The 27,255-nt window shown below is 49.5% G+C and overlaps 1 protein-coding gene across 1 annotated transcript in view; it reads right to left on the reverse strand.

Annotated features, from left to right (window-relative positions):
• Nucleotides 1-26,941, reverse strand: part of PALS1 (protein associated with LIN7 1, MAGUK p55 family member) — a 38,437-nt gene extending 11,496 nt beyond the window's left edge. The window contains exons 1-12 of the mRNA XM_032962555.2: nt 26,839-26,941; nt 20,043-20,301; nt 18,782-18,957; nt 17,353-17,561; nt 12,019-12,096; nt 10,942-11,088; nt 9,526-9,687; nt 8,756-8,833; nt 6,150-6,333; nt 4,436-4,507; nt 4,111-4,161; nt 3,031-3,198 (exon numbers count right to left, since the gene is read on the reverse strand). Of these exons, the coding sequence (XP_032818446.1) occupies nt 3,031-3,198; nt 4,111-4,161; nt 4,436-4,507; nt 6,150-6,333; nt 8,756-8,833; nt 9,526-9,687; nt 10,942-11,088; nt 12,019-12,096; nt 17,353-17,561; nt 18,782-18,957; nt 20,043-20,236 (1,519 nt within the window). The 5' untranslated portion in view covers nt 20,237-20,301; nt 26,839-26,941. The remainder of the gene's footprint in view (nt 1-3,030; nt 3,199-4,110; nt 4,162-4,435; nt 4,508-6,149; nt 6,334-8,755; nt 8,834-9,525; nt 9,688-10,941; nt 11,089-12,018; nt 12,097-17,352; nt 17,562-18,781; nt 18,958-20,042; nt 20,302-26,838) is intronic.
• Between the last annotated feature and the right edge of the window lie 314 nt (nt 26,942-27,255).

Below are 27,255 nucleotides of genomic sequence, written 5' to 3' on the forward strand. Positions count from 1 at the left end.
AACTCCATCAAAAAAGTAACCTGCAGCGCCACACCTATTACCATCATTAGGGGAAAAAATGGTGATCCAATCTCCGACCCCAGCAACACGTTTGCAGATTTGCTGAGTATTTCTGTGAAATCTTAGGGGAGGGGAAATCCCTTGGCATGGCAAACATCGTGGGACAAAGTGGGGATGACCCTGCTGAGGCTGCGGTGTCTCAAATATTAGAAAAAGTCATCCCCTGTGAGTGGCTGGCTGAGGTGCCATCTGTTGAGGAAGTGTAATGACATAGTGACATCTACTGGTTGGAAAAGGGAAGCATGGGTACAGGCACCACTATAAACATAATCCAATCCCGAAGAGAGAGGTATTTGGGCCAAAGGTAAAGGGCGGGGTTGGCCGAGATACTCCGGGAACCTGCTAGAAGGTTCCACGAGAGGGCGTGGCCGGAGGCGGAGCCTAGCCGTGCCTGTGGCAATATAAGTGGAGGTGAAGGAGGACTCCTGGTTGGTGTGGGGAGCCTTGGGTCCGGACTGCGTCGATGCTTGCCGTCATCTTTCTCCATCATTCGACCACGTGGCGGATCTCCTGCGAATTCCCACCACCCTCTCCGGCACGCCGTCAACCAATGGTGGGGCCGGGAGTTAGCGGACGGAACCACGCTGTGGGATCGACCACGTGTAGCCTATAGGGATGCTAATATCTACGTGTGTACTCGGAGAAGAAAGAGGATAAGGTTGGCTTGTGGTGTGCCCGAATGTGAATAAAGAAGAGAGTACCCTCTACACGACGTGTCGCGGAAGTCGCTCATTACAGAAGTCCTAAAGGCGATCCTGATTCTGAGACCAGGAAAGGCACCGGGGCCGAGATGATCTCCCAAGCGAAATGCTGAGGGAGGGTGGCGTTTGTGCACAGACTGTCCTACATGACATCATAATAACAGTCTGGACCACTGGATGGGTTCCGCAGGATTGGAAGGATGCCCTGGTAATCCCGCACAGACTGTAACAACTACAGGTGCATCTCACTCCTTAGTGTGCCAGGAAATGTCCTGGCAAGGATTATTCAACATCGCCTTGCCAGGCACGCTGAGGAGAGGCTTGCAGAGCCCCAATGCGGTTTCAGGAAAGGGCGGTCCTGCACAGATGCCATATTTCCTGTCCGTCTGCTACAGCAGGGGTATAGGGAATTCCAACAAAACCTACATCTCTGCTTTATTGACCTGGTCAAGACCTATGATACCATCGGTAGGCCTGGGCTTTGGATTATTCTTTGTACTTTCGGAGTCCCTGACCCTCTGCTCATGATCATTAAAGACCTTCATGATGGTGAGCGGGCCGGGTAAAACTACGTGGCCGGGAGCCGGAGCCATTCCCTGTTCACCTTGGGGTGCGACTGGGATGTCCTCTGGCTCCCACATTATTTAACATATTTTTCGACCACGTAGTTCGTGAAGCCTTCGATGGCTGTACCGGAGGAATTTCCATCTGGTACAGATACAATGGGAGGCTGATCGATGTCCGGCTGCGGTCAAGAGATGGCTTCCTATTAGTCAACCACGTTATGTATGCCGATGATCTGGTAATTGCCTCTCACTCAGAGGAGGAGTTGGAGGCGCTGCTGCTGAACCTGGAGCGTGCCACTAAGAGGTGGGGCCTTACCATCAGCCCCACCAAAACTAAGCACCTGCCTGGGTATTTTGTACCATCGGACACTCCACCCCACAGCTCTCAATTGGTGATGGGACAGTTGTGGAGAGAGTGGAGAGTTTCCCATACCTGGGCAGTGTGCTCATGACCGGCTCCGGTTTGACAGCAGAGGTCTCACTCCGAATCAGTCGAGCGGCAATATCTTTTCATCGGTTGCGTAATGCTGTGTGGAAGTTACCTGGTCTGTCGCTCCGCACGGAGCTTCAGGTCTTCTCGGCCACGGTAATTCCCTCCCTTCTCTACGCTTGCAAAACGTGGACCCCCCTAATGGCACATCTTCGCCGGTTAGAAACATTTAGGCTGGCCTGCCTACGATCCATCCTGGGTTTAACCAGGATGGATTGCGTGAGGAGCTCACAAATCCTTGAAAGATCTGGACAAAGTCCCATTGGTGAGCTCCTCCGGCAGGCAAGGCTGTGTTGGCTAAATCACGTAGCCCGCATGCCCAGTCACCGCATGCCTAAACAGAGGGGGCTAAACGGGTGTGACACGGGCTAGAGAAGAGATGGAGTGACGTGGTACAGGAGGATGTGGAGCTGAGTGTACTTGCTGATGACTGGTACCAGCGGTGCCAAGATCGGCCTCTGTGGAGGAGGCTCGTGAAGGACGCTACTGGACAGTTGGAGGCAGTCGCCCTCCAACAACAACAACGGAGGGTGGAGGAGCGACGCTCACAACGAGCGGAGCGCCGGGTGGAGAAAGCACAGCAAGTTGGCACAGTAGGGGGCACAGGTGGTGCATCAGCCAGTCGTCTCAGTCAGTCCAGTCAGTTGACCCGTGGCACCTGGGTCTGCCCCGTGACCTCCTGCCAGCGGGCGTTCAACACTTCACGTGGCCTCAACGTACACATACCCTGGCACAAGCGTCGTGGTGACATCACCGCCACTTAGTGGCGAATGGCGGTTGTTGTTGTTGAGTGTGCGAGCGAGTGTGTGAATGAGCAAGTGTGTGAATGAGGGAGTGCGTGAATGAGCGAGAGTGTGAGCGAGCGTGTGAGTGTACGAATGAGCAACCGAGCAAATGTACGTGAATGAGCAAGCATGTGAGTGAGTCAGCGAGTTTGTGAATGAGCGAGTGTGTGATTGAGCAAGCAAGCGAATGCACATTAATGAGGGAGCGTGTGAGTAAGTGAACGAGTGTGTAAATGAGCGAGCGTGTGAGAAAGTTACTGAGTGTGAGTATCGAGTGTTTGAGTGAGCGAGTGTGTGAGTGAGCGCATGAGTGAGCGAGCGAGTGTATGTGAATGAATGAGCGAGTGTGCTACTGTGTGAGCGAGTGAGTGAGCAAATGAGCGAGCAAGTGAGCGAGCAAGCGAGCAAGTGAACGAGCGAGACCGTACGGGGCGTTGCGGCAGCAAAACGGTCCGCGTCACTCTCCATGAGTCTCGTTCGTAGCTCGTTGCGGCCACAGTTGGGAGGCCCGATGAGCACAATGGGTCTCTTGCGGTTCGCAGGCTGGTGGTACAGCGCCATCTCCTCATACGTCAGGATTTCATCGGCATCCATCTCTGCACATGCAGCACAAGCGGACAAGAGCGCAGACCTTTTCACCTTCCGTGTCAACCGTAGATGACCATTTGTTCATGATTTGCCCCTTGCTCTCGTTTACTCAGGGTAGTCTCACTGCATCTCGTGACTATTTTTCAGGAGGGACTGGCCAGGTGTTTGTGGTGGTGGTGGTGGTGGGCAATGTTGCTGTGTCGAATCCCAATCGAGTCATTTGCAGGTTTGGGATATTTGGCCAATAGCAGTTACAATGGGTTTTTTTGCTATGGGAGGAAACCGGAGAACTCAAAAGAAACCCATGCAGATCAGATGGAGAACATACAAACTATGAAAACTCACTCACATTCACTCTCACTTTAACACACTCATACACTCTCTCACATATTCACTCATCCACATTCTAAACTAAACTATTTTATTTTACAAGGTTAAGTCCACTTTTTCAGAGGTGACCTGGCCACAAATGAAAGCTTAACAAAGTGGCTTATCATATGGAAATGTATAGCAGCCAAAAACTCTAAAGGCATGTTGATTCTAAATTGGGAGGAAAAACTGGAGGACCCGGAGAAAAATCCAGGCAACCACGGTGAGAGAGACACGCAAACCCCACATATACAGGCATCGACAGGGTCGAGATCAAATCCAAAACCTCCTGCATACCAGGGTAGGGAAATAACATCTCGCCACCAAGGCGCCCATTTTTTCACTCAATCTCACTCCCTCCCTCACTCTGCAGAACAGGAGGAGAACAAGCAAACTCCACACAGCAGGGTGCCCCAGTCGGCAATCGAACGCAGGCCGCTGTTTCTGCGAGATGGCACGAGTGTCACCCCACTGCGCCGCCGCTACGCTGCCGCCGGGTGAAAGACGATGAGCGAGGCTTGGCCCCGTGAGCACCATGTGCCATGCCGTACCGTAAAGCTTCTTCCTCTTCTTCTTGTTCTTCTTGGCGCACCACAGCTTTCCTGCAGGGAATGTGCAGCACAGGAGAGCATGACTCATTGGTGCCCGGCTCTCCACACGCACCCCGAGAGACTGCGCGTGCGTGTCGCGTTCGCCGCGCGCTTTAAAAAGCCATGAAAACTGCGTGAGGTGGCAGGTGCTGCGCAGTGGAGACGCGGTGACGACGGAGCGAAGGATCGAGGCTGCCTCTCCCGTCTGGGGACGCGTACAGAGCGCGGCTAACAGGGATGAGTGATCGAGTGAAGAGAAGGGGCCACTGTCTCCTTGCTCGCTCACCCGACTTCTCCATATTGTCATCCTCCTCCACCGTCTGCTTCATGACCTCCCGTTGCTGTTGGAAGCTTTTCCCTACGAATCATCCACACAATCGCACAAGACAAAGATCTCCCTTATAGCCTTAACAGACTGATGGGGCAAGTGCTGTTCGCGAGCACCTATGAAGGCCGGCACGGCACACGAGGGGGTGGGTGGCCAGCACCACTCCTGGCCGCCTTTGACTTCCAAGTGGCAATGTTTACACACCGCACCAGGTACTCATTTGACGCCGAGTTGACTTAGGGGAGGCCCAGGACCGGTTCAAATAATTCTCACTGGTGGTGACCATGAGTGGGAATCGACCCGGGTCGCCAATTTGGTAGCGCAGCGCGCCAACCACTACACTACTGCACACACACACACAGACATGTAGACACAGTCACAGACATTTGATTGAAGCTGGAAGAGCCTGAAGAGCTACGAAGCTCTTTTTGCAGCTGTCCAGCTCAAGCTGGGGTTGGCAGTGGTGCAAAATCACAGAGGGAGTTACATAGAAGATCCATGGCTAAGGCACCAGGGGCGGCTGCATGAAATTCAAGCCTACAATATGAATGATAAATATCGGGTTCACTCAAAACGTAGGCTTTCGTAGCCACCACCAACGTGATCCACATGTGAATTTGGGTGAGGCCAGTCGAAGTTCCATGTTATGGTGGAGGGTTAATGGCAAAAATTTTGATATGAAGCCACTATGTAGTGGCCCTAACCCAGAAATAAATATGGATCATAAACTGGGCTTGTTCACTGATATTACCAGTTCCAAAAGTCAGGAACTGGTCATCGATTCCAGTGGATTCTTAGTAGGAAAGAGAAGTACCCACACTTTACTCCACCACACGACCTGTCGATCGACTGTGGTGTAAGCATTTATACTGCTGCTGGGTGGAGAGACGGTGGGGGGAGGGGTGTGGGAGTTGATAAGCTTGCCCCGTTGCTTCAACTGCCACGCCGGCAAATCAAACAGCATGGCCGCTAGCTTCCTTTCTAAGTTAAAAGCTCAACACGTTACGTTTAATGCAACAAACAGCACATTTTTACACGCTTTTAATGAACTCACTCTGTCTGTTATATCCTCAAATCTTGTAACTCAATTTTACCCACTTCCCAATGTGGTATCGACTGCAAGCTTGGTATACTTATGTCATACAGATGACAGCACTATTTTATATCATTAAAAAAAATGTAACATTCTTTTTTTATATGTATGTTTCAGCTTGGGTCTAATTGTCCATGCTCAACTGACGTTGGCTGTTAACTACGCCCGTTATAAATGTAACCTTACGTTATGGCAAGTTTCGGGGCCACTTCCTGGAGTTGTGGAGTTTTTCCATTACTAGTACGGTACATTTCAATAAAGCGTGTTTTTAAAAAAAGTTTTTTTTAAATATTACTTGTTTATTTATTATTGTTGAATAATGTACCCACTCATTCGGTTATCCGGTCGGACACGAATACAAAGTTTAATAGTAAATGCTCTCATTTATTGCTGTCCAATTAAGGTTGTAAACATTAATGAGTTGGGCTTTGTCCATCTGTCTGACATACGGATGTCAGACGGGTGGACAGAGCCTTTCTGGAACGTGGCCTCGAGAAACCCGGCCACACAGACCACCCAAACGAGCGGGACCCCTAAGCGGTCGGTGCTGCGAACCCGTGGAGGGAAAGGTGCCATTACCTGGTACGAGGCCGGCCAGTGGCTGGTTCACCTCCTCACCCTCGCGGAACGCCTGCCACCAGTTGGGGTCCTCCTGGCTCATGATGTGTAGCACGTCGCCCTTCTGGAAGGACAGGCCCAGCTCGCGGCACGGGATGTAGGGGTCGTCCAGCGGGTCGTAGTCAAACAGGGCCTTCATGTGCACCTGAGCGGACACGGCGGCACACCCAAACAAATTTTTGGGCGCAGGTTGGTCATGCCGCGCTCCTGTGTTGCAAGCGAGGGTTGGTGGATCACGCGCGCATTCGTCAAAAACTCCCTCCCTACTCGTAGGTCTCGAGGTTGCTATTTCTTGCCCCTCATCAGGATACGGCAGTACAGCAAGTGGGTTGATTTCCATCGTTATTCCCTCCGGACAGAGATTGAGTGAAGGCCACCCTCGCGTGCGTGGGTTTTCTCCGGGTACTTTGGTTTCCTCCCATAAGTATAGAACACTCACGAATGGACTTGTCCAAAGATCACAATATAGGATGGCAGAGCTTGGGCAATTGTTGGCACCAGGTTCAACTGCCTTCCCGCTCATGCGTGGCTTACCAAGCCTCTGAATAATTCTCTCTCTCTCTCTGTGAGAGCGAGCAAAAACTACGCCCGTTATAAATGTAACATTACGAATGCGAAGAGCACAAAAACAGTCAGCCATTGCCTATTCCCTGCTGGATGAAGGCCTCCCCACGCCATCACCATCTCTCACCGTGCCACCACGATCCATCCCCCACTCCTGCACCTGTCCCATTTCATCGCTGCCTCTCCCAAAGTGTCATCCTCTTTGGCGCATTCTATCCTCCGTCATTCAAAATGAGGGCTACGGGCACTGACCCTTACAATTAGTGGAGTGAAACAGTATGGCAACCGTAAGTCGGGTTCTCAGTTTCATAGTAAAACAACAGACACGGAAGCGCAGGTGCACATGGGGCGACTGTAATAAGGTCCTTCTGCCCAAGGCTGCCACAGAGAGGTTATGTAGTTGGTAGCCAGAAGATAAGTTTACATTTCAATGCAACTCGTTGGCATAAAAGAGCATTGTGAGATTTCCCAAAGTTATTTTTATTAGCTAATGTAGATGCAGAGCAACAACTAAAATTTCACATTCAGGTGGTTAAGCCAGATAACCACTTCAGGAGTAGCGGAGTGTATCGCTGTGATGTTTGCACACATCAGCTAGCGTTCATCGTTTAAAAATTCGCACTTGGCCATAAAACCACCAGACATTTGTTGAAGGGTGATGAGATGGTGCTACAAGTTTGGAAAGCGTAGCTCTTTGTCATGTGACTGTTTAAACTTAAACTTTAAAAAATTAAGCATCATGCAGAAACACTGAAAAGGCAACGTAAATTCTGACAGTGACGAGGAGGTAATATTGAAACAGATAAGAGCTTCTTCCATTTTCACCTGGGGTGCGTTCAATGGGCAAAGCGCTTTTCTATTGGACGAGCTGTTAGCCCAGGGTGCGGCATCTGAGGGGAGCTGCCTCACCGAGCATGAGGTGGGCACCATGTCAGACTGTATCAAGATGGCAGACATTCACGACCAATGCAGCGGGCGTCCATGCTAATTCATTTTTAGCATGCGTCCATCTCGGTTAAGCCGTCTCGCAAAGAATGCGTGGCTTCCTCCCCCATTTAAATAAAAAAAACAAAAGCACCCTCCTCACACGCCATTCAATAAGAGGCACCTCCCACCTCGTGGTGCCAGGGCAGAGCGCTCTTGCCCACTTGAACGCACCCCCAGGATTCGGGCCAGTGGCACAAATGGAAAAACCCAACGAACACCAAACATACGAACCAATACCACACTAGTCCCGAGCACACATACCAATGTCCGGAGTACATAGCAATAACAAATTAGTGCCCAGCATACACACATACCAACGCCATACCAACATCCGAACATGCATGCAGTGTCAAACCAACATTGCGCATGCGGTACCAGCACGAAACAAACACCGAACTTACAATCGTACGATTACCAAACCAACATCGAGCATACCAATGCCAAAAACAGCATGGTGCACACATGCTCGTAACAAATCCAAGACCAAACATACGGTCCAATCCCAAACACTGGCATGCGAACATGCCGACACGAAACCTCATCATCACTGGACACACGTGCATACCAATACGAAGCCAATACAGAGAACACATACAAGTACAAAACCGACAGCGAACATTAATGCATGCCACTGCCAAACCAACACCAAACACACATGCATGCCAATTTTGAACGAACACCAAACATACATGCATACCAATACCAAGCCAACACCAAACATGCAAGCATGCCAGTATTAAACTAACATTTGGCAGGCATGCCGGCAACAACCACCACCACCAAACATACATGGTTGCCAATATTGAGCCAAGACTGAACCTGTACCAAACCAGCACCGGCCATATATTCATGCCGATTTTCAAACATACCGAGCAAACGAGCGCCAAACATTCCAGAATAGTAAAACATAACCAACATACCAAACAAAACCAAGAGAGACTTTTGGATAACACAATAGCTCCGATGTTTTGCAATGTGTTCATGTGCTCGTGAAAAAGTAATGAAACGATGCTCACCACAGTTTCTTTGGGTTGTGTAGCTTTGTGGAAACGAGTCGGGATGATGACGAACGTCAGAACTCCGTGCATTTCGGCCTGCGGAGGACAAGTACACCGCTTTGGAGCCACCCTCCACCATTGTCTCGACGCGAGTGACGCTGCTCCTCAGCGTGGCCATGCGCAGCACGCCGCTGGCACAGCACGCCGCTGGCACAGGACTCACCGCCCCCCCCCCCACACCCCGGGTGCATCACCCTTCCTGCCCAGGTTAAACACACTTGGGTACTGAGCTGGGGATCCCAGCTCTGCTCAAAATACCTCATCAGATAGTTGTCCAGATAACAAAAGACACATTCCCCAACCACGGTTTTTCAAACCCTACCCGACAAAATCCTACCCACAAAACCCCATCCACAAAACCTACCCACAAAACCCTACTTATTACTCATTAAGCAACAATTCCTGCCAGATGACTCAGAGGTAGAGCGGGCGGCTCAAATTTAAATGTCGTGAGTTCAAATCCTGGTTGGGGATTGACTCAGCCTATCATCCCTCCCAGGATCGATAATATTGATGACCACTTTGTGGGAAGTAAAGGGTAGACTATTCCCCACCATAAGAATGTAGAATATCCAGGGCTGTAAACAGGAGATGAGCACCAATGGTTCGAAGTTCATTTCAACAGGAGACCACTTTGGCTTTGACAACGCCCTCACGCCCACCCGTCGATGCGGCACCTCTTGCCCGTGAGACAAACGCTGCGCAGTGGAGAGAGGCGGGTGAATTACCAGCAGGTCAAACACCTCGTTCACGTCCTTGCCCCGCATGGGGATGTTGTTGATCTCCAGGATCTCGTCTCCCTCGTGCAGGAGGCCGCTCTTCTCTGCTGCGCCCCCGCGCACCACACGGCTGATCACCACGGACTCCCCGTCGTTCCGCACCGTCGCCCCCTGCGTCCACCAGGGCCACCGCCGCTCATTTAGGGTCACGTGCGGCAACGTCGTGCCCCCCCCCACCCCTACGAGCAGACTACCGCCCCGCTCGCAGGCCGGGGTGCTGAGTCACCCAGTATCGCACAGGGACAGCTGCCACCAGGGGGGTCCCCTTTTCAAGTGTGTTAAGATGAGATGTTGATACAAGCCGCTCATCGCATGTAAAGTGCTCTGAAGAATATTTGCTGCGAGCAAAATGTGAACCCTTTCCCGTTCCGAGACACCTGCAAGTTCCAGGGTGGGGGTCCCATTCACTGCTGAATCTCGGAACGCGCAAGCGATTAGCGTTCATTTTATTTAGAGAGGCGCAAAAGCACCTCTGTTTTTAAAGACATTGTACTCATCGCAGAGGACCAAAGCGACATGACCACAGCTGGCGCCAAACTGTGCCACACGCCCTCCTGTATGGCCTTGTGGGAGCCTCGGTACCGATTAAGTTATTTTATCTATTTCCGATGAAGTACAAGTACGTCTAGATTTGAAGTTGTCGTGACTGCAGGGATCCATACTCTTTGGTTCTTTCGGTAAAGTCACGTAGGTATAAAAATAAAAATAAAGTTATTTTTTTTTTATTTTTATACCAACGTGACTCCGAAAGAACCAAAGAGTACAAGTACGTCATCGGAACAGAATTGGAAGAAAACCTTTTGACGTATACATCCGTCATCGGAATGGGAAAGAGTTAAGTGGATAGCTAAGTGGACAGGGCAATTGTATTTTTTATTCATTACACTCGGTTACCCAGCAAGAGTAAAGGCCGAATCTCAACTCTCTTTCATGAAGGTCCTGCCATGTTTCCGCTGCAGGCGGCAACATTGTCATCCAAATTTAGTAACCGATTTTTTTTTCAGAATTGGCATGTTTTGGCAAATATCAACTGTGTTATGCGAAGAAACCTGAGAACCCGGAGGAAACCCATGAAAGACAGGGGAAGAACATACAACCTCCTCACTCACGCTGCAGAACAGGGGATGAACAAACTCCTCACTCACGTTGCTGACTAGGGGAAGAACATACAAATTCCTCACTCACTCTGCAGAACAGGGGGAGAACAAGCAACTCAGCCAGAGAAAGGTGCCTGAGACTGGAATCGAACCCAGGAACTTCTTGCTGTGGAGCACGAGTGTTTCCACAGCGACACCACCCTGGCCGCTTTATAGATCGGAGCATGGCCTGATTGGAGGAGGGCCATACCCGGCCACGTGCACGTACCAGCGGCACGTCGCGCGCCTTGTCTATGCGCACCACGCGCACCGTCTCCTCCCCGTGCTGGGACAGCCGCTTTGTCCACTCGCCCGCCAGCGTCGCCTCGGTGGACATCTCCCGCTGGGCCACTGCGTCGTGCACAAACAGCATGGCCTGCGCAACCAAACACGCAGCGCCTCGTGGTGCAATCACATCATGGAGATGATGACAATGATAATAACGAAAACATAATTTCTAATGAGCACAATATTTTGTTCCACAAACGTGACCATGAGAAGCGGAGGCGGGCTCGGTGTCGCTCACAAGCCGGGGGAAAGAGACGGGGCCTTTAAGTGTCTCTTAAAGCTCGGTGTAGACTGATCGCTGCTGCTGCTGCTGTGAATGTACAGGGGGATATAGTAGCCACGTTCCAGATGGAGGGGTCTGCTATGGAGGAACGACGGCCAACAGTGACGGTCCTGGCGCCTATTGTAAAGACGAGGAGGAGGTGGCGAGTAGCACTGCTGCTGCTGACAGTTCTACCGTGAGCTGCAGTGCAGGGTGACAGGAGCGAGGAGAGATGCAGTGGATGACTGAAAGTAGAGGCACGGTGGCATAGGCAGGCGATCTTACAGATGAACTTTCTGTGGCGATGGGAAGCCAGTGGAGGGAGCTGAGATAGTTTTGAAAACGCTGTGGGAATGGGTTCCTTTGCTATGATGGAGGTAAAACACGAGGCACAAACAGTACAGATGTTCCAGCCCACATCATCCAGTGCTCAAGGCACCGCGGTGTGCCACGGCTGTCTGAATAACCTGACAGGGCGTGTGTGTGCATGCGAGCAACCCGGTTTAAATTCCTGCTAACGGCCAACACCAGTGACGATTATCTGAACCGGTCCTGGGCCTCCCCTAGGTCGACTCAGCCTCAAATTAGTATCTGGTGCAGTGTGTACACATCGCCACTGGGGAGACAAAGGCGATCGGGCGTGGTGCTGGTCACCCACCCCCTTGCGTGCGGTGCGACCTTCATAGGTGCTCGTTAACAGCACAAGCCCGAACAATATGTTCAGGATATGCGGGGGATCTTTGTCTTTGTGTGTACCTGGAAGTCACTTCCTCCCAGCAAGGACCGCAGCTCATGTCCCTCCTTCTGATGGGATGTGTTCAGGTGATTTCTGACCTAGTGAAAGACAAAAACACAAATCTTTGTGAGACAAGAAGTTCTTAAATGTTATCATTATTTGATGTGCACTCAGAACAACAGGTAATGTAGGTGGGCCTCACACCACTACAGCATGATGGGCCTTCATTTGAAAAAGATCAAAGAGACCTTGGAAGAGGTGGGTGGACCCACAGTTTACCCCACCATACACTTATGTACTGATCGACTGTGGCACACCAGTCTTTTTACTGCTGAGTGGGCATTCGGTCGGAGGGATTTAAACACATTCCTGCGGAGGGAGCTGGTAGGAACGTTGAGTTGCTCGGTCAACGGTCAGGGTCAACGGTGGCGTGGTGTATTCCGCAAATATGTCCGATTCTGAGGGCGGGCACAAGCCGGCGTGAGTAGGTTAAACGTTGAGTTTTATACGGGCACCACGGGGTGACAAGCCCCTCCCCAAGCGGCCCCTCCCCACCCAGCCCCTCCCTCCCCACCCAGCCCCTCCCCACCCTTCCCTCTCCACCCAGCTCCACCCCTCCCATTTTTGGATGCACGACGGACGGACGAACACAATAATCCCCTATGGGCTGGTGTAACCAGGAGGTTCCTACCAGTATAAACACACAGACCACAGAGTGAGACCACACATACCACACACAGTGATGCCGCACAGGGACTACACATAGTGACATCACACATACCCCATACAAACACCACACAAATACACACAAAGACAGTGAGACCACACATAACACACACAGACCACACAGTGACAACACACATACACAACACAGTGACACGACATATGTAGTGAGTCCAACTGAGTCGCAGACGTTGCCTTGGGAGCAACACTATTTATTACATCAACTCAACACAACATAACGTAACCTACACTCGGGTGTTGAACACCCATCTAACCATGCTACGGCAGAACTAGACACGGTCCCTCTATCCCGGTCCGGACCACGAGCTGGGTCCCGGACTGCGTGGCTAGAGGTTTCTTCAACCTGACATGGATCTTCATCACCAGCAACACGAAGAACCCCGAGCCCCACACGGGGCCCCCGTGATATCGGCCCGGGCTGTAGCTGGCTCCGCCTCTCGCCCCGCCCACCTTCTCGATCTCTCGAGCCCTTTCCCGAAGGCTCCCGAGAGCTCTTCTATACCACGTGACCACCCAGCGGCCCCCGTCCATCGGTGGCCCCCCTCCAATATCATGCGGTCACGTGTAGGCAGGTCAACCGGCGTATCAAGCCCCAACGTAACCCTGGCTGGCTGACACTCCCTCTCGCTCCCTCACCGGGAGCCCACACCGCACACTGTATGTGATGCCTCTGCGCTGACCAGCGTTCACCCAAGCCCCGCTAGGGCTGGTACTACGCCCAGTAACCGGGCAGCACATAATGACAACATATTATCCGCCGTGGCCTCGCAAGTCCGGTACCACACAGTGGAATTCAGTCACTACACATACAATACAACAGACAGTGACACCACACATAAAATACAACAGTGACACCACACAAACATCACATATATACCACACATATACACCACAGTGACACAGCACATACAATACAACAGTGACACCACATATAAACACCACACATAGTGCCACCGCATGCACTCACATATTGTTAGCTTGCGTTTGGTCCTGCTAAGGTAACAAGCACTGGATGAGACACGTCCACACGGCCGACATCCTCACTGGCAATGTTCTTTGTCACCACGACGCCTAACCAGTCTCCCCAAGGCAGGGGAGGTCACACAAATGCGTCGATATGCACACAAACCTATGGGGATGAAGTGATTTGTTTTTAAAATCACATTATTACGTAATATGATCATTAGTGCACTCGTAATCACGCGGACATTAGTCGGTGTGAGGACACACAGTGCACGCCGCCGCACAGCTTTCTCTATTGTTTATTGAGTTTGTGAGCCAGGCTGGGCCAGGATTGGCCAAGGACACAGCCCTACTTTTCACCCAGGCAACTGGAGAGCAGAGACTTAAGATATTTCTTGACTTAATGCAGTAACAATTCCAAATATTTCAGAGCGCACAATAACAAACACAATGGGTCCTCGCTTAACGCGTTTTCACGCAACACGTTTTCTATTCGGGGAAGACTTTTGTGACAACGCGGAACGCGTGTCCGTTGTAAAGCACGTCCACTGTATCGCGCGTCTGTTAGAACTCGGTTTCGGAGCGGTCAATGACGAACTACTTTCTTGAGCTGCGTGGCTCAGCGGTATGGGAACTCTGGAATAGATGCACAGAATGATGTAGCACACGCAGTGTAATGCCACCACTCGCCCCTCCACCCCAACTCATCTCCACAAGAACAAGCAACAACCACCACCGCCTCAGATAAGTGAAATTTTGTTGCATTGTTATTTTTAAAATATCTTAAGAATCTTAATTTTTAGAAATTATAATTGTTACATGTAATACTGGTAGGAACATCCTGGTTACACAAGCCCACAGGGGATTATTGTGTCCGTCCGTCTGTCGTGCATCCAAAAATGGGAGGGGTGGGGCGGGGTGGAGAGGGGAGGGTGGGGAGGGGCTGGGTGGGGAGGGTGGGGCTGGGTGGGGAGGGGAGGGTGGGGAGGGGCTGGGTGAGGAGGGTGGGGAGGGGCTGGGTGGGGAGGGTGGGGCTGGGTGGAGGCTGGGAGGGGTGAGGCTGGGTGGGGAGGAGCTGGTCACCCCGTGGTGCCCTTATAAAACTCAACGTTTAACCTACTCACGCCGGCTTGTGCCCGCCCTCACAGTCGGGCATATTTGCGGAATACACCACGCCGCCGTTGAGCCTAGCCATTGACCGAGCAACCCAACGTTCCTACCAGCTCTCTCAGCAGGAATGTGTTATCACGATCCTCTCTCTCTCCCCCCCTCTTTCCCTCACCCACACAGCATTTTTTTAAAGTGACCCTTATAAAATTCTGGTGTGGAACCCAACCCCCACCTTTTACATTATTTCTTATGGGGAAATAGTTTTCGCCAAATGCATTTTCAATTAACGCACCACTTTTTGGGGAATTCATATGCGGCGTTAAACGAGGAATAACTGTATACAATTCCAAATAATTTAAAAAAGATTAGATTTTAAATGTTGACTTAAAACTTTCATGACTGCAGGAATTCTTATTTTTTGGTTATTTTGGTAAAGTCACGTAGACAGAAAAAAATAAAAAGTAATAAACAAATATCACGACGTTTCAATCGCAACACAAGCGGTCATCATCAGGAAAATGGGTTAGCCTCTGAAGGCAAACTGTGGGTCATGACTTGACTTGTGTTTTCTTGTCAATCAACCTCCACCGTCAGCAGTGTGTTGTGTGGAGCGGGGTGCTGTGATTTCCTGGTGGCCCTTTGCTGCATTGGCATTGCTGCTGCATTGGCATTGCTGCCCCACCCATGCTGCTGGTGCTGCTGATACACGTGGGCTGTGCCCATCTCTAAATCTTTATAAATAGTTTGCCTTTAGAGGTTAACCCTTTTCCTGATGAAGACTGCTTGTATTGCCATCGAAACGTTGTGATATTTTTATTCACTTTATTTTAATTTGTATTATTATTTTTCTATCCACGTGACATTACCGAAAGAACCAAAGAATATAAGATTAGATTTTTTTTACTTCAAATCTTATCAACGACCATAAAGGACAATGCTTGTGGTATGCTGCAGAATGTGCCAACGATCAGGAGTGGTTTAGTTTAAAACAGTTTAAGTGTTTGTGTCACTGCCAAAAAATGTGGAAGTTGGGATCGACGAATATCTCCATTACGAAAGGAAGACCAGTCACATGACCTTGGTTTGGCCGGTCACTGTGACGACGGCACGAGAGATGATGTAGAAGGAGCGGTTTGAGAGATCAGCGGAGAAGCCGGAGAGACGAAGTACTGGAGAAACCTACGAAGTCTTGTACGTTGGAGTCTCCGGCGACGTGAGTGATTATATTTTTGTCTTGCACATTACAGAGTTTTGCATTACACTAGGACCCACATTTAATAGAGGGGGTCCTTGTCTATAAACATCTGATAGTTCACTTGCATCGGCTCAAGGAAGCCTGACGCTGCTGACACTGCTGACACTGAATTCCAAAACCGAGTACAAAGATTGCTTGTATTGAATCAATGCTGCTAAAAGTAGACACTCCCAGAATGGCAATTAGCCTGATTGTATTTTTACGTAATGTCAACTTGCAACACGCCGTCTGCCATACAATATTCACTCGCTCTCGAATAGAGAGAACGACTCAAGAGGTGCCTGGAACCAGAGGCAAGCAGGAAGGCAGCAACCATGTGGTGAACTGGTGATAACAATTGGCCAAGCCGTGCATTCTTCCATGTATTAAGATGTTTTAAGCCAATTAATAAGTGCATACTTCCCACGTATGCGAGTAGGCAAGACTCCCATACAAACGGAATAAGTCAAATCCACATTTGCTGTATCGCCATCTCCTGGAAAACCAGGGTATGGCACTTCAATGCACATGGGAAGGGAGTTTCACAACATTTGTGTTATCCACTAACCCTCGCTGCCTCCATAGTGCTGGACTACAGGCGTGCGCCACCACTGTCCGGCTTTCCATTTTTTATTATCGTCGTCACAATGATGTGAATTATTGTTTTATTTCATGTGTTATAAAGTCTTGGAAATCTTCAGGTGTGTAAAAGCAGCAGCGAGATCAGGAGAACTTGGGAGTGGGCAGGATCCATGGCCAGAGGAGAGGAGGTCATTGACCGCACAAAGGAGATCTGCATCCACAAAAGTCTTGGCGGAAACCAGATTGCACTTTGTTTTGATTGTCCTGGAGACCACGGAGGCAGCTACGAGGTGCAGCTGTATCATGTTTGCCGCCTGTTGGACAGGATTTGCAGTTCGAATTTGGCAGGCCCCCCCGGTCATTACTGCAGATGTATTAACTGTAACATTCTCCGTGCCGTCTGCTTTACAGTGCACGATAAAGATCACCACGGCATCATTCCAAATGAGGTCACTGAGTGCCGGCGTCAGGGTCCAAATTAGGATGATTTACTGCACACGACTAAATTTGGATTACACACGGCAACATCGCCCCCTAATGCTATACTAGCACAAACTGCCTGCGAAACAAAGCGCCTTCCTTCGCGCTGGTCTTGCGCTTTTAGAACGTGCCAATATATCTGTCTATTATTGTACTCATGAGGAAGAGCTTTTCTGAAAGGGTGGGAGGAGGAGAAGACTACGTACGGCAGGAGCGCGTTGTTTATACAGATCCAACTCACGTCTTGGGCGATCTGCTGGGCGTTTCCACAGCGGGGGAAGGGCGGGCTGGGCCGCTTCATGTAGAAGGCCACCGCGTTGTGGATGCTCAGCGCTTTGCGGAAGTCGGCCGACTGCAGCAGCTGGCTGAGCACGTCCAGGTCCTGCGCACTTTGGTTGTCCTTCAAGAGGTTCTGCATCAGCTGCACCGACGTCTGCAGCTCGTCCAAATCTGGGAGAACAGCGTGCAAGCGTATGTTTGGTGGGGGGGCGGAGCGCATTTTTCCACTTGTTGCAGGAGGCCAAGTGGTTCGACTCCAGCAGGCAGCCCAAGTTAATATTGTGGGTGGATTAAACTGAAAACGTACGTGCCGCCTGTTTCAGTGTGGCTGTTAAACTAAACTAGTTTTATTTTACCAGCTAAGGCCCACTGAGCTATATAGTTATTTTTCCAGAAGCAACCTGGCAACAAATGATAGCTCAACGAAGCGGCTAATCATTTGGAAATTTATAGCAGCCAAATACACTTAAATGCATGTTAATAAATGTGGGGGGGAAAAAATCCACGCGTTAAAAGATCCTGTGATGTCGTTCTACATGAGTAGGCCATTGTGTGCCGGGCGTCATCGACCAAGTTTGCCAAAAAAGATTAAATATCACGGCAAATTACTCGATTGGGGTATGCACAGCAATCAGTTCCCCCAAACTGTGAATACTTCTCCTGGACCCTCTTGAAGAAAAGTCACGAGGCTTTCCTGGGTAAACATGCATAATAATAATGTTTTCAGTTTCCTTTATTTAACCAGTGAAAACTCAACAAACAATGATGTTCACATGTACGAGATTGACCCAGGTGACCAAAATGATAAAAGCCCTAATATACAACAGCAAGTACGAAAATCAACCCAATAGAAATCAGAACCAAATAAACAACCACGTTACAGAAGATATGTAAAACAGTGCACTCACATAAATCAATCCTGAATAAAAATCACTTCCCGTTACAAAGTATGGCCCAGGCCAATTCCCTTTAAAAACCACTCGTGGCAAAAGTGGGTGACAGAAATATCAACACCGGCGATGGACCACGGCGAGTCATCCGGAAACTATGAAAAGGTTTTTACCAATAAAACAGGCCTGAAGATGTTCAAACACCAAACAGATACCTTTTTCAAGAAATCAACTCTGCATTAACCACAAGCAATTGTGGTGCACATGCAAACAACATGCAAACAAACATGCTCTTATAATATATACATTGTATTTGAAACTGATCGGCCTACACCAGAAACAGCTTTCTTTTGTTTGCATGTTCACCACAAGTACGTGTGGTTAATGCAGAATTAACACCTGTTTTATTGCCAGAAAGGGTCAAACCTATTCTTATTTTTCATACTTTGGTACAAGCAAAAAGGTCCCATGATATCATCCGGAACTGTTAGCTGCACCCACCTAGGATGTGAGCCGCATTCCAACCAGCAGAGGTGGAGAGGACAACGCCTTCCTCCTCCTGGTCGAAGTTGGGGTTGTCGATGCCGATCTTGGGCGGAACTTGTGCCAGATGCTTTAAACGGATCGAGGCATTGATGTCCAATTCCCGCAGCTTCCGCTCCTCTTCCTCACGCCGACTGTCGCCGCACATGCGCACACATTCGCGTCGTTAAATAAATGACTCAACTCCGGGATAGCATGCGGCAGTCATCGCGCCCTCCTGGAAAACCCAATGCCCGCTTGCGTGCAGGCCGGGTGCCGAGTCATCTTGCACTGCAATTCGTGTCTGTGTGTTCGTGTCTCTGTGTCTCCGTGTGTGTGTGAATCTGTGTGTGTCATTGGAGAGCACAGGTGGTGCATCTCTACCAGTCATCTCAGCCAACCATTGGCAACTGGGTGTGACCTGTGACCTCCTGTCAGCGAGTCTTTGACACTTCACGTCGCCTCAAAGTGCACCTAGCCTGGCACAAGCGCTGTGGTGACATCTCCATGTCTTGTATGTGAGTATATTTACATCTGTGTGTCTGTGAGGTGCACTGCAATACCACCACCCTGTGAGCTGCATTATCACACTCTGTGAGCTGCACTCTAAAACCTTCATACAAAGCTAGGCTCCTCTGGCACAGGCCTTCATGAATGTGCAGGTTTACCCCATTTCTTGGCTAGGGTTTGTATTCGTGCCTCCTGTCACTGAGAAGTCACCAGCAGCTGCCAATGTTTTTCACACCACCGTCTCACTGGGCATGGATCCCAGAAAATGATGTTGCAACTCAGGTGGGTCGCGAGTCCAAAACTTTGGAAACCCCTCTGCCCTACTGCACTGACGGCAAACTACTGCCCCCCTGGTGGTTAAATGTAACATGTTATTATTATTCCGCTTGTCAACCCAGGAAATCGAGCCTCAAGACATTTTTTTGGAGGGTCCTGTCAGGTTTAGCAGTAAGTAAGGGGGCAATCCTGCAATGTGTGTAATCACAAGGCAGAAATCTGCAGGTAATATTTCAGCATTGGGACGTTTGGCCAACACCAGTTACATCGTGTTTTTTTTAAGCTATAACAGCAAACCGGAGAACCCACAGGACACCATGCAGAACGAGGGGAGAAAGAACATACAAAATGTCATGCAGAGAGGTGCCCCAATCAGGAATCTAACCCAGGCCCTCCTTGCCATGGAGGCACGAGCGTTAACCACTGTGCCCGCCACCGCTGCCACCCTCGTTACCGGCGCATGTCGTCCTGCTGCTGCTTGATGCGCTCCAGCTGCAGCGAGCGGAAGCTCTGCTGCACCGCGTGGGTGCGCGGCCCCAACTCCGCAGGGCAGTCTACGGCCATCTCACGGTGTCCCTCGCCCTCCCCGGCCACCGCGTCATCATCGTCGGCCCCCCCAGGGTGGCCGTTCAGCTGCGCCGTGCTCATCCTCGGCGGTTCGCAACGCGCCCGGGTTCAAGAAGCACGCTCTTTTTTTCTTTCTGGGCCCACTCCTGGAAAAAGCCAATATTGAATCCACATTTTTATTAAATGTCAATCAACATTAAAAAAAAACATGTGCGGGCTCCTCGGAACCCTGCAAGGCAGTGTCAACATCTTCAATCTCCTCACTCCTCACAGAAATTCTTAAAAGCATCATCTTGTCCCGCCGTGCCAATCGCCTCTCCCTCCATAACTTCCTGGAGCAAGTTCGATATGGTTTACATAAAGGTTAATCAACTGACACGGCCTCTGTGTGCAGTTGAATATTGTATTCTGCAGAAAACAATATTGAAGCTGATATTTCTTCCATAAACATGCAATTCTCTCCATGATGTCGGCCCTGTGGTAACGTGTCAACCACTTGTTGCAGAGGTTGCTGGAGTTTTGTGTCCAACTGGCTGCCTTGGTTAACGCTGCGGGTGCATTAGCAATAAAATACTGCACACCTTCAACTACACAGTGGATGTTAATGAGCCCGTGGCGTCATTCAAGAGACGAGTAAGTGGGCCATCGTGTGCTGGTGTCATGGTCAGAATTTGAAAAATGACTCGCAAACTCCTTCATTGGGAAGCACGTAGCAAACGTCGCCTCCGACTGCCAAAACCGAGCCGGACGTTCTCGAAAAAAAAGGTGAAACTCGGCCAAGGCTTTCCTGGGTAAACAAGCATGGTAATAAAAAAAAGTCGTGCCAACACGTTAAGTATCTCTACTATGCTCAGCAAGATGTACAGGGCGATCCATGCCCAGATACGCTTGTAAATAATCTGGAGAAATCAGAGAAAACGAATTTGATTTGAAAGCCTCGACACGTCTCCCATTAATCTCATTAAATCCTTCCCTCTGTAAGGTACGGGGCAATCCGCTTCTGCAATATTAAATCACCAATTGAGAAACACGGCCATGAGAAATCGGTGGAGTGTCTATAAATTCATAAACCAGGGATGGTTAATCTTGTATCAAAGTGAATAATGATATACATGTATATTTATACTCTTTGGTTCTTTCGGTAAAGTCACGTAGGTATAAAATAAATTAAATCACCACGTTTCGGGCGCAACACAAGCGTTCGTCATCAGGTGGGACAACCACAGCAAGAAACAATTGCTGAAGTGGGCAACAGAGGTGCTTGTATCAAGAGGCTATATAGGTAGGAAGGTTAGCGACTCAATTATCTGCGCCTTCTTGTCCCGCTCTCTGTTAAAAGCTCTAACAGATATGTGGAAACCCTCCCCGTATAGGCGGTTCAATCTAGATTTGAAGTTTTCATGACTGCAGGGATCCATACTCTTTGGTTCTTTCGGTAAAGTCACGTAGGTATAAAATAAAATAAATCAAGCTTCAAATCTAGATTTAACCGCCTCTATGGGGAGGGTTTCCACATATCTGTTAGAGCTTTTAACAGACAGCGGGACAAAAAGGCGCAGCTAATCGAGTCGCTAACCTTCCTACCTATATAGCCTCTTGATACAAGCACCTCTGCTGCCCACTTCAGCAACTGTTTCTTGCTGTGGTTGTCCCATCTGATGACGGACACTTGTGTTGCGCCCGAAACGTCCTGATTTAATTTATTTTATACCTACGTGACTTTACCGAAAGAACCAAAGAGTATGGATCCCTGCAGTCACGAAAACGTCAAATCTACATGTATATTTATTAGGCTGTGGATTGATTGGTCATGACATAGAAATCTGCAATCTCCATGATTTCACGTGAACTCCAGTTATCCTCGCAGAGGCTTTTGGCTAACCATGGAACAAAGACATTCACTGCATCGCGCGGCGCTTTCAGATGCTTTTCTAGAATGCTCTTCCTTCTGATATTAGGACACCACCGGAGCTTTGCACTGTTAAATCTTGAAAACTCACTTCTTTATAACTGGTTTGAGTGTTTAGTTTGTTGTCCTTCCACCGCACCTCCGATTAGCACGATTGACTACATACGGTGTGAAATAATTTTAACATATATACATCCAGAGCCACCGACGCTAAAGAGCTCCACCCCGCTCTTGTGTGCGCAGGGAGACACCGATATTCTGTTTGGTGCTGGGATCTCCCCGACTTCTCGGGGTCCCCAAGGGGATAACATGGAAATACTCTGGACACACAGATGGGATCCGGGTCCCGTCAGTGTGGGTTGGGGGAACCGCAGGGGGGAGGGTGTGTGCTCAGGTGAGAGCCTCTCATGAACTTGTTGGGGCGGAGAGCAGGCGCTGGGTAGAGCTCTGACACGAAGAGCTGTGTTATAGGGGTTCTGGAGTGGCGCTCTAAATGGTTTATGGGGTCTGTGTGTGGAGGGGGTTATGCAGTTGCTTCACAGGGGTTGGTTTACGGTCTGTTTATGCGATTTGCAGGAGTGGTTCTCGACATTCCTGGATCGGTGGAACCATAGTCCAGCTTCAAAACAATTCTGACAGACCACCATTCACGAACAACATATTTTTGAACATTAAAACGACTCCAAAAGTGCTGCCCAACATCTGTTTTAAAAAATCCATAAGTCGATTGACTTGTTTTTATAAACATAAGTACAACGGGCAGTACAAACTAAATGTATTTTTTCTCGTAATATCTGCAACATATCCGCAGACCACCAGCACAGTTAACCAATTGTTCCGCAACCTTGAACAATTGGCTTATTGTGCTAGTCGCACACCAGATGCTGTCTCAGACCTGAACAATCTTATATTTTCACCGATGTGTAATTAATCTGCATCTAAAATTCTTCACGCAAAAAATACAAGGCCAATCTCTGTGGATCATATTTTTTTGTCGGATAATTCGACCCCTGATGACAATGTAACGTTCCACCTGCAGCGATTCCTTACAACGGTTGTGTATTAAAGTAAATACAATTCACCTGCGCATGATGTACATCGGCTAACTGTCCAAACGTATAACCTCCGAGTTTCGTGGTTTTGATGGCAAACCATGTCTTGTGATTTGGATTGTGAGCTCCAGAACTTGACAGCTCTTTTTAGGCTCTACAGCAGTGGTTCTCGTAACCTTCTTTAGCTACTCCTGCAACCACCTTGTTGAATTTGGTTTCAACAGAGTAGTACCCTCCCTTGCCTGGACCCAAAATGGTTCTGAAAAATAGATGCATGAATAATGAACATTAGTATTTTAACCAATTGGCCATTTTGTGAGGTATTATCCTAATTATCACGTCACTACAAGCGAATAAAACAAAAATCAATGGACGCTCTGCATGCGTGACATGATGTGTTCACGCTCGCTGGCTGCTCTTGGAGTTACCACATTGTTTGCGATCAATGAGTTTATAAAGGTATTTTATATCGTTCTAGGTTACCATATGGATGTAAATGTTATCGGAGTTATTTAATATATTGGCAGATTCATACATCATTATTTACCATTGACTCTCATGTATGATATCATTTCACACATTTAGAAATCACCTCACGTACCCCCTGGGGTCCGCGTACTCCCGGTTCAGAACCGCTGCGCTACAGGATCTCATAAACTACCAACAACTTAAAAATAAGCCCAGGTTCTGCCCGACCCGAACAACGGTGACCCCCATCTTGTATGAGCAACTTTCATCCCATCACCTTCACTTCATTACTCTATAATCAACAATCAGCTCCTACAACACTTGCAGACAGCATCATGTCTTCGTGATCATCGACATGAGTTCCGTCAAGCATGATCCACCGGTGGCCCGTCAATTTGCATAACTCATGTTTGGAGAGTTGAAGTTTTGAACGTTTGAGAAGAGTCTATGATCACAGCCCTTGGCATTTGCAAAGCATCGGATCGTGGCTGGCATCCCACACTACTTGCCAAGCAATCTTCATTTGGCATACACTGGAATCTACAAGCTCATGTTTTTAGCAGTCTGATGCGTCAATATATTCAGCAGTAAATTATCTTATTGTGGCCAGTCTGATACATTCGTCATTCACCATGGTGTTCCGCAAGACTATTTTGTCTCCCATAAAGTTGTATTCTCTTCATTATCTTCCTCTCACAACATAACCCACTCCTTTGCAGACAATGGTAGACTTCGTGCATCAAATTCATTCAAATCGCTCGCTAAATCGACATTTAGTTGCCCACTGTGCAGATCCTTCACTATCGCCACCGACTTGAATACAATTCTTGATTGAATTCACACAAGTCACGATCAACTAATACAAACACATTCAACTATATCATAAACGACTGACAGATCCAAAGTTCGTCCCTTCATATTTAACAGTTAAATACTGACCCATAGTGAAACCATGAATCTGCTTAAAACAATCTCATCTGACCTGTCATTGAATGGGTATACAGTATGACGATCTGGCAGAAACACTCAACACTCACCCACACATTCTCACCCACCACACTTACACTCACTCACACGCCAAAACACTCACACAGCGCAACACTCACTCATGACTCACACTCCTCAACACTCTCCAACAGTCACTCACACTTATGAACAGACTCACACTCACAACAACACCCGCCATTTGCCATAAAGTGGCGGTGACATCACCACGGTGCCTGTGCCAGGCCAGGTGCACTTCAAGGCCACGTGAAGTGTCGAAGGCTCGCTGACAGGTCACGGGACAGACCCAGGTACCATGAGTTGACTGACTGAGATGACTGGCCGATGCACCACCTGTGGCCCCTCCTGTGCCAACTTGCTCTATTTTAGCCACCCGGCGCTGCGCTCATCGTTGTTGTTGGAGGGCGACTGCCTCCAATTGCCAAGTAGCAGCGTCCTTCACGAGCCTCCTCCACAGAGGCCGATCTTGACACCGTTGGTCCCGGTCGTCGGCAAGTCCACTCAGCTCCCGCACGACATCAGTCCATCTCTAATCCATCCTGTGTCGTGCCCGTTAAAGCGCCCTCTTATCCAGCCAAACAGAAGCTGCTTGAACATGCGGGCTACGTGACCTACCCAGCACAGCCTCGCCTGCTGGAGGAACTCACCGACGGGAATGTGTCCAGATCCTTCAAGGATGTGTGAGCTCCTCACACAATCCAGCCTGGTTAAACCCAGGATGGATCGTAGACAGGCCTGCCTGAATGTTTCTAACCGGCACAGATATTCTACTAAAGAGGTCCACGTTTCACAAGCATAGAGAAGGGATGGCATGACTGTGACTGTGGCCGAGAAAACCCAAAGCTCTGTGTGGAGTGACAGACCAGGTAGCTTCCACACAGCATTATGCAGCCAATGAAAGATGCCGGCCTCGACTAAGGCGGAGTGAGACCTGCTGTCAAACCGGAGCTAGTCATAAGCACACTACACTCACCCACACAGACATACACTGTGTCACTCACACTCTCCCCAACACTCAGACTCACTCGCACTCAAAATTCATCCACACAGGCTCACACTCACCCACACAGACTCACACTCACCAACTCACACCCACTCAGACTCACACTCACCAACTCACACCCACACAGACTCACACTTACCAACTCACACTCACACCCACACAGACTCACACTCACCGACACAGACTCACACAGACTCACACACAGCCACACAAACTCACACTCACTAACTCACACCCACTCAGACTCACACTCACCGACAGACTCACACCCACACAGACGCACACCCACTCAGACTCACACTCACCCACACAGACTCACACTCACCAACTCACACCCACTCAGACTCACACTCACCCACACAGACTCACACTCACCAACTCACACCCACACAGACGCACACCCCTCAGACTCACACTCACCAACTCACACACTCACCAACTCACACACTCACACAGCCACACAAACTCACGAACTCACAGACTCACACTTACCAACTCACACCCACACAGACTCACACTCACCGACACAGACTCACACTCACCGACACAGACTCACACACACTCACACACAGCCACACAAACTCACACTCACCAACTCACACGCACTCAGACTCACACTCACCGACAGACTCACACCGACACAGACGCACACCCACTCAGACTCACACTCACCGACACAGACTCACACTCACCAACTCACACCCACTCAGACTCACCAACTCACCAATTCACAGACTCACACTCACACAGCCACACAAACTCACCAACTCACAGACTCACACTCACACAGCCACACAAACTCACCAACTCACACTCACCAACTCACACTTACACAGCCACACAAACTCACAGACTCACACAGCCACACAAACTCACCAACTCACACTCACCAACTCACACACTCACACAGCCACACAAACTCACCAACTCACAGACTCACACTCACACAGCCACACAAACTCACCAACTCACACTCACCAACTCACACACTCACACAGCCACACAAACTCACCAACTCACACTCACCAACTCACAGACTCACACAGCCACACAAACTCACCAACTCACACTCACCAACTCACACACTCACACAGCCACACAAACTCACCAACTCACACTCACCAACTCACACACTCACACACTCACACAGCCACACAAACTCACCAACTCACACTCATCAACTCACAGACTCACACTCACCAACTCACACTCACCAACTCACACTCACCAACTCACACTCGCTCACCTCTCGTCTCCTCGTCCTCACCTCTCCCCGTGACGTCATGCGGGTCACACTGCGCATGCGCGCAGTGACGCCCCGGCAAATGGAGCCTGACAGGATGGGCAGCGAATCGATTCTCCCTGCTGGCCTACGCAAAGCTACGGAATCGCGACGCGAGAATCGTTGTTGTGCGATTCGGCCTCGTAAGTGATTGACTCATGGTGCGCGGGGCGAGCCGCGATAGAATCGATTCGTCAATTCCCACTCCTAACGCTGAAGTCAAGGGGGTTAATCGTGCGCGGTTGGAAATCGGATTATCGATTCGCGTTGTTATTGTGTCTCATGGGGAAGGAAATACCCCGGGGCCCTCTCTCCCCGCCCACTGGCAGTGAGACTCTTTGCCACTGGGGGGCGTGGGGGCCACTCTGCCCCACTACCTAC

This window comes from Petromyzon marinus, chromosome 29, assembly GCF_048934315.1.
Source record: "Petromyzon marinus isolate PM22_M1 ecotype Great Lakes invasive population chromosome 29, UKy_Petmar_22M1.pri1.0, whole genome shotgun sequence".
Classification (NCBI taxonomy): domain Eukaryota; kingdom Metazoa; phylum Chordata; class Hyperoartia; order Petromyzontiformes; family Petromyzontidae; genus Petromyzon; species Petromyzon marinus.